Source organism: Magnolia sinica, chromosome 2, assembly GCF_029962835.1.
Source record: "Magnolia sinica isolate HGM2019 chromosome 2, MsV1, whole genome shotgun sequence".
Taxonomy (NCBI): domain Eukaryota; kingdom Viridiplantae; phylum Streptophyta; class Magnoliopsida; order Magnoliales; family Magnoliaceae; genus Magnolia; species Magnolia sinica.
The window spans coordinates 55,044,790-55,057,565 of NC_080574.1; the positions used below are offsets into that span (position 1 = coordinate 55,044,790).

At 39.9% G+C, this 12,776-nt stretch overlaps 1 protein-coding gene across 3 annotated transcripts; it reads left to right on the plus strand.

Annotated features, from left to right (window-relative positions):
• The first annotated feature begins 676 nt into the window (after positions 1-676).
• LOC131237120 (high mobility group B protein 9) lies at positions 677-12,571 on the plus strand. 3 transcript variants are annotated; one of them, XM_058234775.1, is made up of 7 exons: positions 677-786; positions 872-1,077; positions 1,231-1,309; positions 1,483-1,645; positions 2,155-2,274; positions 7,112-7,479; positions 12,225-12,571. In XM_058234775.1, exons 2-7 carry the CDS (start codon positions 911-913, stop codon positions 12,360-12,362), a joined length of 1,035 nt encoding a protein of 344 aa, XP_058090758.1. In that variant the 5' UTR covers positions 677-786; positions 872-910; the 3' UTR covers positions 12,363-12,571. The 3 variants fall into 3 exon arrangements, with proteins under 3 accessions (XP_058090758.1, XP_058090760.1, XP_058090759.1); XM_058234777.1 differs by having other exon boundaries at positions 705-786; positions 924-1,077; XM_058234776.1 differs by lacking the exon at positions 677-786 and having other exon boundaries at positions 839-1,077.
• Positions 12,572-12,776: the final 205 nt, after the last annotated feature.

Sequence of the window (12,776 nt, forward strand, 5' to 3'; positions counted from 1 at the left end):
GTTGTGATTAACCGTTAATAGGCTACGAAAGTTTTGTACCAGGTTGATATTTGTTTCTTCCTTCATCCAGGCATATGTGACCTTATCAACCGATTGGATAGTAAATAAACACTACTTAAACATTAAAGTACGCCCAAAGAAGGTTTTAATGGTAGAGCGTTCAATCACCACTGTTTCATATGGTACGGTCCATCGGATAAGTGGATCTGCTTCATTTGTGGTATAATGCCCTAAAATGATCTGAAAATAAACGGATGAACGTGATCGATACAAAATACATACATCAAGGTGGACCCTACGGTAAGGGCTGTCCCATTTGGGTGCATCTGGGGTCTGACCTAATCCGCTCCCTTGCTAGACATTCGAGTCCCAAGAAGCACATCGGAAGAGTGAGACTGCTCGAGAAAAGGTGAACCCGACAGATAGACATATGCCTGTTGAAAGTAGACATTCTGCAGCCCCAAATGTAACATCCGAATCATCCAATTCTCCTGACTCTCAACTTACCCCAAATGATCTGGACCGTTCAGATTGTACCCAAAAACATGGAACATCTAAAGGGCCAGATGCACGTGTATCGTACGTCATCGTCCGGAGGTGTACATGAAAAAGCTACTGTAAAGGCTTTCGAGGAGGTGGTAATAATAACCCCCGCCGTAGAATTAAAAATCCAACCATCAAACCATATGAAAAAGTCCAAAATATTATATTAGCCGTTACACTCCACGCGTCCACCCTCCTTGTCTTAGCCTACCATATATTCAAATATTCCATTTTTACCCTTTGGTTGGTGTTGTTTTCATTAAGATCTCTCTCGTTCATTTTTTTATATTAAAGTTTAATTCTCTCACATTTTTCTTTTGATTTTCAGGCCACCCAACTCATAAGCTCTTTTTTAAATTATTTTTTGATGTTGGGAGTAGAGGGAGAGAAGAAAAGGAGGGAAATGGGTGTAGGGGTGGTGGAGGAGAAGGTTTATCCTGCGCCCCTTGCCTTACATGAAGAGGTTATGAACAAGCCTGGAGTTTTCATGGACACTCTAAGACGTTTTCATTCTACCCTTGGAACAAGATTCATGTATGTTATGATTATTTATTTATTTATTTATTTACATTTCATGTCTTAAAAAAAAACCCATGTGTACTTTTTAATTCTTTTCTATTATTATTATTGTATATTTTTTGGAAATAACAAAAAAACCCAAATGGCTGTGGATTGTATTCTTTGAAGGATTCCTATTATTGGAGGGAAAGAGCTTGATTTGCATCTTTTATATGGAGAGGTGACTAAAAGAGGTGGCTTTGAAAAGGTGCGTTCTCTCTCTTTCTTCTATGTATATGAAATGTGGGTGTATTTGTTTGGTTTTGTTTTTTTTAATGGATTAGTTGATGGGGATTGGAATGGGTGATATTTAAATAAATGGGTGTTATTTTATTTTATTTTTTTATTCTAAAAAAATGGGTGGTGATGATGATGGGGTAGGTTCTTGGGGAGAAGAAATGGAGAGATGTGATTGCAGTATTTAAGTTCCCGCCAACTACAACAAGTGCATCATTTGTGTTGAGAAAATACTACATTAGCTTACTTCACCATTACGAGCAGGTTTACTTCTTTAGATTGCAAGGCCCATTAATCCCTCCAGCTGGTAATATCATTTTTATTTTTATTTATTTTTAAATAATAATGTAGATTTCTCTATTTTATTTGAGGTCTCAAGTTCAATCGGTTGGATGACTAGTTATGGTACACCCACCGGATAACTTCCAACTTCTCATATGCATGAGAAATCCAATCCTTCAAATAGTTTGACACTACCATGAGGACGAATCAATGCAAAAATCAGCCTCATATACTCATCTGGTGGGCCATACCATGGAAAACAATATCTATCCTTTGATAACTAGTAAAATACAAGTTGGGTCAACTTAACTAGCGCATGTGAATGATTTTTACATGAGGCAATCATCATGGTGGGCCCAACCTATTGGACGGTTGGATGTTGTTTGCGTACGAAAGTTTAGAAGTTTTGGGCTGGATGGACCGTAGCTTGGGGGCCAACTAGTTGGACTTGATAACTTCTACTTTTATTTTATTTTATTTAAAGTTTTTCATTTAAAAAAAATTATTATTATTTTATTTTGTGGATTTTTGCAGTGACGAATGCAGTGAAGAGTCCGCCATGCAAACCTGCGAACACAAATGTAATCGAATCTGCTTCTGACTCGATACAGCAGCGGCAGAGAAAAAGAGCCTTTTCAATTTCCCAAATCGGAGGTGAGTTTCCCTTTGCTAGAAATTCGGTGAGTCCAGCCTGACTCGGTCGAGTCGCGGGTGGATACGGTCCTGACCCGGTCGGTTTTGAACCCCAGTATAGCTGTTGGCCCCTGACAGTTCCGCCAATGGAAACCGCAGGCTACCAAACTGGGTGATAGTTCGCCACCTTTTTAAGTTGTGGTGTCTCGCCACTTTACACGTGGCATGCATGCGCAGGGAGCGGATTCGTCGAGACTCCGGATCCACCGAGGTAGGAGGGACCCCTGACTATGGGGCCCCACAGTGATATATGTGCCTTAAATCCACACCGTCCAAATATTCGAAACATGATCCCAAAAATGAAGCATGCGCAAATCTTAGGTGGACAACATAACAGGAAAGAGTCGTGATTGAATCCCCACCGTTAAAAACTTCATGGATGGAGTCCGCTAGAATGTTTATATGCTATCCAACCTGTTGATAAGGTCACGAAGACCACACAAATATCATCTTGATCCGAAGATTTTATGGCCCACATGAAGTTTTTAATAGTCGATTACTACTGTTTCCTGTAATATGGTCCATCTGAGATTTGGGTCTGCTTCATTTTATTTATTTATGGTGCCCTAAAATGGGTTTTCAATACAGATGGACGGCGTTGATGTAGTCACATACATCAAGGTGGACCCCACAGTGAGGGTCCGAAGATGGGAGCGATGACATCATCTGGTGCATGGACTCGGATGACATAATGTAGATCAGAGCACCCACGTCGGTTCTATGTTTACGTGGCAAAACTCTGTGGGCCCACCACAATGTATGTGCAGATCCAAAAAGCTCAGGTGGACGACACTGGTATTTGAGTTTTCCCTTCAGCCATGTCTACCTGATCTTATAAACAGGTTGGATTGGAAATAAAGATGTGGGGTCCTAAGAAGGTTTCCACGGTGGGCGTCATTATCACCACTGCTCTATGTGGTGTGCTCCAATTGAACTTTGGATCTGCCTCATTTTTGGGCTCCTCCTCTAAAATGATCCGGCAAAATGGATGAACGGAGAGGATAAATGCAGGGAACGGATTGGCTACTCCCCCTGACACCGGCCATATGGCTGGTGGTCGGTGCTATGTGGGCCCCACCATGATGTATGTGTTTCATCCATGCCATCCATCTGTTTTTAAAGATATTTTACCAAAAATTAGGTATATCCAAATCTCAAGTGGACCACATTACAGGAAACAATGTTAAATGAGGGTCAACCATTAAAAACATTTTGGGGGCATAAAAGTTTTGGATCAAGTTGATATTTGTTTTTTCTCTTCATCTAGGCCTGTATGACCTAATCAACAGATTGGATGTCAAATAAACAGTATAGTGGGCCTTAGGAGGATTTTAATGGTTGATATCCAATCACTATTGTTTTCATGTGGTGTGGTCCACATGAGATTTATATCCCTTCATTTTTGGGAGCAAGCAATAAAATGATCTGTAAAAATGAATGAACGGAATGGATGAAACACATACATCATGGTGGGGCCCACAGAGCACCAAACACCAGCCACGGAGCTGGTGTCAGGGGGAGTAGCCAATCATACATCATGGTGGGGCCCACAGAGCACCGACCACCAGCCACGGAGCTGGTGTCAGGGGGAGTAGCCAATCATACATCATAGTGGGCCCACATAGTTTTTCCAGGTAAACACAGAAACGATGGTGACACTCCGCAGTCCGAGTCCCCACTGCATGTAAATATCAAATGGACGGTTGTCCGGATTCAAGGAGGAAAATGATGGTTAAGATCATGAGGTAGTATGCGATGCTGGGGGACATGGTTTGCACAGTAAATCGGCTAAGTTTGTAGGATCGTGGCCGATGGTTGGTTGATCCAAGTTGTTGGAATGATGAATCTGACCGTAGATGGACCATGCACCGCAACTCCTTGAATGAGGATTACTTCTTGTGGATTCTTTCTCAACAGTCCAATTTTTGGTGCATGGGCCCATCCCTATCGATGCTATCAGTCAGCGGTTTGAATGACTGAAAGCTTGTGCAAACGTTAGGCTGATCATTGTATAATAACCCTAAGATGACGTGCGAATGCCATCCAACCCCTCCATTAGAGGTGTCTCCCATTGTAAGGCCTAGATCCCACAATCCATCCTAATCCATAACTCAAGTCGGCCACATCAAAGGGAACAAGGGGGACCCAGCATGGAAGTTGGAAATGGAATGTGGGGTCCAGTGTTGTTTATATGTCATCCAACTCAGTTGTCATGTGCCGCCTGCTGCACATTGATGTGAGACACCTGATTCAAGCCATTCCTAAATTTAGGTGGGCCATAGAAAGTGATTGATTATACAGGTGTTAGTCATGATTGTACATTGCTTTGTGTGTGTCCCACTTAAGTTTTGATAGGGATGATTCTTGGGATGTATGGTGACCATGAGAAGATGCACCAGATGTATGGTTTGGATTCCACACACGTCAGCCCTACACAGCTCAAACCTATGTGATGCATGTGATTATTCCCACTAGTAAAATTCACATGTGGTGCATGAATACACAAGCACAATGATCTTGCAATCAAAATCACTCAAAATGACGAACACAAGCATCTGAATCATACTCCTTTACACATGCTGACATACATCACATGGGTCGGATCTTGTTCATCTTGTGGGCTCCACCGTGTTCCAATAGTCAGGCATGTCTGACCATCAGGAGGACTAATGAGCATGGGAGAAATGGATGGTTGGAAAAAAAACTACCAATTGTCCACATCTGGGATACATGGGGCCCACTGATGAATGGCCCTTATCTTGCACGCACGTGGGGAGAGTGCAGTGTGTATGGTTACTTACGTGAGCTGCCATGGCACAACATATGCATGCCTACTGCATCCATCGAGTTAGTTGCCATGCCCTACTTGTGCAGCCAACTGAACACGACTTGACTGGGTACCATGACTGGCTGCGACCATTCTCATGCATCATCATGGCCCACTATGCAACGGTCATGATATCACACATTCCCATATTTTAATTGTAAAACTACTCTGTTGTTAGGCTCATGCTTGCTTATGCTATATGTTGCTCAATCCACCACAAAAGTGCAATTTGCTTGTCTATAATGCTCTACCTTGCGCGGATGGAATGGCTTACCGTGATCGAAGGATATCCACCTCACAATTAAAACAGATGAATTTAGAGCTGGGCATCGAGTTGAGTCGGACCGAGTTAGGGCTGACTTGACTCGATCTGGTTTTGAGATAGACCTGACCCGAATTCGACCCGACTCGGTACCGAGTTCAGCATGCCCGACCCAATCCGAGTCTGGGTTTGGCCTGACTAATCCGGACCGAGTCCGACCTGGTCACATGTACCGAGTCAGGTCGGGTGCAACAGATAACCACAGGCTGAAATCACAACCCAAAACCTAGATGCACCCGTCGATTTGTTTTTGTTTTTTGTTTTTTTTCTTTTCTTTTCTTTTCTTCCATATGTGTGTGTGTGTGTGTGTGTGTGTGTCGGGTTTCAGATTGAGTCGAGTCAGTACCGAGATGGATTTCAGGTTGGGTCGAGTCGAGTTGAGTTACTGGATGACTTGAACTCGACTTGGTTTGAGTTCGGATTGGACAAAGTCTACTCGGTTCGGATCGACTCATCCACTCGGTTTGAATCGAGTCGGGTCTGAATGAATCAGACGAGTCAAGTCTGCCGAGTCAAGTCGTCCTGTGCCCAACTCTACACATGGTGGAATCTGTGACTCATTGAGTCGACCTTGTCAAAAAAGCCAATTGAGGCTACTTGGCTCGTGTCTTGGTCCAAGTTGACCTATCTAGTTTCATCTCAAGGTACCATACAATGAGCCTTGCTAGGCACACACTCGTGCGATAAAAGCGAATTTACACCCCCCGTGTGCCATCATGGCACATAGGCGTGAGATCCAATCCATCCATTAGGTTGTTGCGACCTCGATGTTGCTCTATCCACCGCAAAAATGCGGTCTGCTTGTCTATCATGCCCTACCCTTGTGGGATTGCTTACCATGATTGAAGGATATCCACCTCCCAATTAAAACCCATGATGGAATTTTTGATTCACTGAGAGGACCCTGTCAAAACAGCCGATCAAGGCTACTTGGCTTGTGTCTCGGGCAGCTTGTGTCTCAGCCTGAGTTGACCCATCCAGTTTCATCTCAAGGTATTATGCAGTGAGCTTTGCTAGGTGCTCACGCTTGTGCAATAAAGTGAATTTACATGCTACCCATGTGCCAGCATGGCACATAGGTGTGAGATCCAATCCATCCATCAGATTGGTACAACCTTCTACATGTTTTTACCAAAAATAAATCTGGTCCACATGTTAGATTTATTGCACATGTGTGGGCTTAGCAAGGCTCTTATACAATCACAATGGTTGAGTGGGGTCCTCTAGCAGTATGGCCATGTTTTCTGTTTGTACAAATAGGGCCCATGGATTAATGATCTAAACTGTTCACATGGTAGGTCCTACCAAGGATGATCTGAGCATGTTGGCATCTCTCGAGTTGAAAGATCCTATCCATGGAAATTTAGACCTGTTTCAGTTGAATAAGGACACTATTACTAGAGGGGACACCAGGGCTTGAGTTTACTGATGTGCTGCTTCATCTGTATGTTTATGAGCCATCTAAAGTGGGTCCAATCATATATCACAGTTTAGATCACTAAACCAAGGGTCCCCACTTATGAAATTTTGAAACTCGGCGAGTCAGGTGGGAATCAATCCAAGAAATAATGGTTTTTTGTTTGAGTAAGTATCTTCATCAACTTGGCCTACTTTTCCATTTCTCACACATCTAGTCTTCTTGTGTGCAGCGCCTTTGAATAGTCCCGTGACGGGAAAGATTGATGGTAAATTCGACAATGGCTACTTTGTGACTGTGAAATTGGGTTCAGAGATCCTCCATGGAGTGCTCTATCACTTGCCGGCTACCGGCGCTTCTACCTCTTTGGGAATCCCAGGTGATGCTGTTGATCCTTTGGCCGCACCACGCCTTCATCGGAGGAGGAAGAGAGGGGGGAGAAGGCGGGACCCAGCGCATCCAAAACCCAATCGGAGCGCCTACAATTTCTTCTTTGCCGAGAAACATTCCAAGCTCAAACTCTTATACCCACAGCGAGAAAGAGAGTTCAGTAAAATGATTGGAGAATCCTGGAACAAGCTCTCCCAAGAAGAGAGGATGGTGAGTAGCAATTGTTGGAGAAGGGTGTGTGGGTCCGCCAATTCAGTAAATCATGTCTACTTGTCATCAATGAATGTCATGTACATGCATATTGGGCCCATTAGTGGATGGATTGTAGCTCAAAAATCAAACGGACTGGGCTATCCTAACCTTCCAATTCATGGTCTCAAGTGCATGGACAGACTGAGCAGTCACATAGTAGCTTCATCCACCACAAGTCACTAAATCACGTCCAAATGTCCAAATGGTACATAATTAATTTTGTTTTCCTTGTCTATGCAGAATCTCACGTCATTTAATAGAAAATCCCTCAAATTCCCATAGTATTAAGGCTTCCCATTTCCGGCTTCGGAAAAGAAACTGAAGATCTTGGTAAAGTGTGAATCAGCGGGTTGTAATAATTCATGGAAGGGATTATCGTATTCCCACAATGCAATATGATGTCGAAAATAGTCTGATATGATATCACTCCTCAATTAGAATTAGCAGAAGCAAAGTCCCCTTGATAATATCAATTCCAGAGATTATGATTTGTATGCGAATGAGTTAAATTACTTATCCCTTTGTTAGTGAACTATCTCTGTAAAGATTATTAAATATGTTCTCTGAAAAATATTCTTGGTATTGCTTTTTGACTCTGTCTGTGATAGATGTCATGTACTTTGAGGAATGGAGCAGAGAAAATTACAGATATGGCCTCAATGGGGGCTTGCCCTCTACGTAGGGTCTGGGGTGCCTTTGCACCCTAGCGGGGTTTCAGGGGCAGCGCTCCCAACCTGAATTGTATGAGACCCGGCCAAAATAGGGTATTTTGGGTATTTCCATGTATGGGGTATAAATTCTATTTATTGGGTCGAATTAGGGTTACACAAAAAAATATTTTTTGGTTTTTTTTTGGGGCTATAATTTTTAGGAGGTTGTAATCCTTTTGAGAATATATGTTTTCCTCAGCCGTGGACTGGGCACATAGCCGAACCATGTAAGTCCCTTGTGTTTGGCTCTCTTTGTTGCATCATTTTTGTGCCCTAATTGCTCCAAATAAATTAAATACATGCATTAAAAGCACTAGGCCTCAATTATTCGTAGCGAACTTTAGTTCTTTGCAGTCAAAGTCGAAAGGTTTTTTAATTTTGGGTAACATAAGTTCTATAGGCAAAATTGGAAGTTTTCGGATAACTACTTTTTAACTTTTATTTTCTCTAGGCTTTTATCCTACCCCTATTGATGATCAGTAATAAAGAGCCCCCTATGAAATAAAGAGGAGAGTGAATTCTTCCTTTGTGGAATAGAATTAGAAAAATAAAAGGAATTTCATGTTCCATTCCTTACGTGAATATCGATAATAAAACTATTGCATTTGACGGGAGAACAATAATAAAAAAAGCAGATTATCATACAAATATTTTGTCTAGGAAGATGAATAGGTATACTTTAGTATTTTAGGTATTTCCATGTATGGGGTATAAATACTATTTGTTGGGTTGAATTAGGGTTACACAAAAAAAAAATATTTTGTGGTTTTTTGGGGCTATAATTTTTTTTAAGTTTGTAATCCTTTTGAGAATGTGTTTTCCTCATCCATGGACTTAAGGCACAAAGCCGAACCATGTAAATCTCGTGTTTTTTGTGTATGGCTCTCTTTGTTGCATCAGCTTGTTTTCTTACGGATTCTTATTCCCAAAAAGGTGGTTCCTGCTCTAATTGCTTCAAATAAATTAAATACACGCATTAAAAGCACTAAGCCTCAATTATTCGTAGCGAACTTTAGTTCTTCACAGTCAAAGTCAAAAGATTTTTTTTTTTTTTTTCTGGGTAGCATAAGTTCTATAGGCAGAATTGGCAGTTTTCAGATAATTGCTTTTTTTATTTTTATTTTCTCTAGACTTTTAATCCTACCCCTATTGATGATCAGTAATCAAGAACCCCCTATAAAATAAATAGGAGAGAGTGAATTCTTCCTTTGTGGAATTGAATTAGAAAAATAAAAGGAATTTCATGTTCCATTCCTTATGTGAATATCAATAATAAAAATATTGCATTTGACGGGAGAACAATAAAAAAAAAAAAGAAGCAGATTATCATACAAATATCTTTTCTAGGAGGATGAATAGGTATACTTTAGTATTTTGGGTATTTCCATGTATGGGGTATAAATACTATTTGTTGGGTTGAACTAGGGTTACACAAAAAAATTATTTTCTGGTTTTTTGGGGCTATAATTTTTTTTAGGGTTGTAATCCTTTTGAGAATGTGTTTTCCTCATCCGTGGACTAAGGCACAAAGCCAAACCACGTAAATCTTTTGTGTTTGGCTCTCTTTGTTGCATCAGCTTGTTTTCTTATGGACTCTTATTCCCAAAAAGGTGGTTCCTGCCCTAATTGTTTCAAATGAATTTAATACACGCATTAAAAGCACTAGGCCTCAATTATTCGTAGCAAACTTTAGTTCATCACAGTCAAAGTTAAAAGTTTTTGGATAATTACCCTTTTATTTTTAATTTCTCTAGACTTTTATCCTACCCCTATTGATGATCAGTAGTCAAGAACCCCCTATAAAATAAAGAGGAGAGAGTTAATTCTTCCTTTGTGGAATAGAATTAGAAAAATAAAAGGAATTTCATGTTCCATTCCTAATGTGAATATCAATAATAAAAATATTGCATTTGACGGGAGAACAATAATAAAAAAGTGGATTATCATACAAATATTTTGTGTAGGAAGATGAATAGGTGTACTTTAGTTATACATTCCTCTCTCTTAAGATTGTCCAGGAATGTTTCCAACCTGCATGTCGGTCCCATTAGTTGACGAATCATAGCTCAAAATCACATTGAGTGGACTATCCTAACCTTCCAATTCATGGCTACCAGTCTGACAATTACAAATAACAATTAGGGGTCAAAATTCAATGACCACTGAGATGGTTAATGTCATGTGATCAGTGTAATTTTTGCGCTATGATCCATCCAAAATGTGGCCCATGAGCATGACAGTTTGGATTATCAGATACGTGTGCCACATCAGGCACAGACTACGTTGGTCAAAGAAGATTTAAGCAGTATTTTAAATAGCTTTTGTAGTATAGCATAACGTAGCTACGGTGCTACGTAGTATTAGCAAATAGCGTAAATCTCCCATAGCGTACACTACAAGGGTCGTAGTGTATGCGTGGCATAGGTAGCTTGGTAGCATACACCATGCTTTTTTTATTTTTTATTATAGATAATAATTGTATTTTTTTTTTCTACTTGATAATCTCAACTTGAGGGATTTTAATTTCTTTTAGTACTGTGACTTGTGGTTTCAATTATTATTAATTAAAGTGGTTTACTTAGAAAGTTGTTGATGTGATAATAATTCGATTTTGTTTATATATGGATTGGCTGTTGATAAATGATAATTAATAACTAATTTGAGTATGCTTGAAAAAAATTTCAAACGATTAATAACTTATTTGTTTATATAGGAAGATGAATAGGTATACTTTAGTTATACATTCCTTGCTCTTCAGATTGTCCAGAAATGTTGCCAACCTGCATGTCGGTCCCATTAGTTGGCGGATCATAGCTCAAAATCACATTGAGTGGACTATCCTAACCTTCCAATTCATGGCTACCGGTCTGACAATTACAAATAACAATTAGGGATCAAATTCAAGAGGCCCACTGAGATGGTTAATGTCATGTGATCAGTGTAATTTTTGCGCTATGATCCATCCAAAATGTGGCCCATGAGCATGACAGTTTGGATCATCACATATGTGCGCCACATCAGGCACAGACTATGTTGGTCAAAGAAGATTTAAGCAGTATTTTAAATAGCGTTTGTACTGTAGCATAATGTAGCTACAGCGCTATGTAGCGTTGGCAAGTAGCTTAAATCCCCTATAGCGTACACTACAAGGGTCGGAGTGTATGCGTGGTGGCGTAGGTAGTGTGGTAGCATTCGCATAGCGTATGTATCATACGCTATGCTCTTATATATATATAGATAATAATTGTAAATTATTATTTTTTGGTAATTAATAATCTCAACTTGTGGGATTTTAATTTCTTTTAGTACTTGTGACTTGTGGTTTCAATTAAATATGATTAATTAAAGTGGTTTACTTAGAAAGTTGCAATTTGGATCATCACATATGTGCGCCACATCAAGCACACACTGCGTTAGTCAAAGAAGATTTAAGCAGTATTTTAAATTGCGTTTGTAGCGTAGCCTAACGTAGCTACGACGCTATATAGTGTTAACAAGTAGCGTGAATCCCCTATAACGTACACTACAAGGGTTGTAGTGTATGCATGGTGTAGGTAGCGTGGAAGCATACACTGTTTTGTTTATAGATAATAATTGTAATTTTTTTTTTTTGGTACTTAATAATCTCAACCTGTGGGATTTTAATTTCTCTTAGTACTTGTGACCTGCGGTTTCAATTAAATATTATTAATTAAAGTGGTTTACGTAGAAAGTTGTTGATGTGATAATGATTTGATTTTGTTTATATATGGATTGGCTTTTGATATATGATAATTAATAACTTATTTGAGCATGCTTGAAAAAAATTTCAAATGAATAATCTTTTAGGCATTTTCCTATTTTTTCTTACTATTTATTATAATTTTAAATTAAAAAATAGAAGTATCATGTAGCTTACGCTACACACTACATAGGGCTGAACGCTTTACAACACGCGGCTGCTATTTAAAACATTGGATTTAAGTATTCAATTCATCTCATTTTTGGTTGCAGATCTATCAGGACCGTGGATTGAAGGACAAGGAGAGATACAAGAGGGAGATGCAGGAGTACAAGGAGAGACTGAAGCTGGTGCAGCCCAAGGAAGTTGCAAGAGCTGGCCCTTCATCTCACACAGAAATGAATGGCTAATACAAAAGGAAAGGAAGAACAACATATACACAGTACACATGCTTGATTAGGTACACAAACACATTCCCTAAAACACAAACATTACTGCATTTTACTCCTTCGTGCAAACAAACACATTCCCTAAAACATACACATTACTGCATCTTACTCCCGCATGCAATTAGTTGCAAGGAATTACAGAGAAATATGAATAGTACAGTTGAGGTTGAGGCGTGACTTTGTTCCTGTGGGGCCCATGTTTGTTGAGCTAGACCATCCATTGACCTGATGGGCCTCACTCATGATGGATGGATGGACCCATCTTTGAACTTTTTTTGTTGATTGTGGATTGCTGGTGTTTTTCTTTTTCTTTTCCTTATCGGAATTATCTTTCTGATGGGCAAGCAAGATTAACAAAATCGGATTGTGTACTAG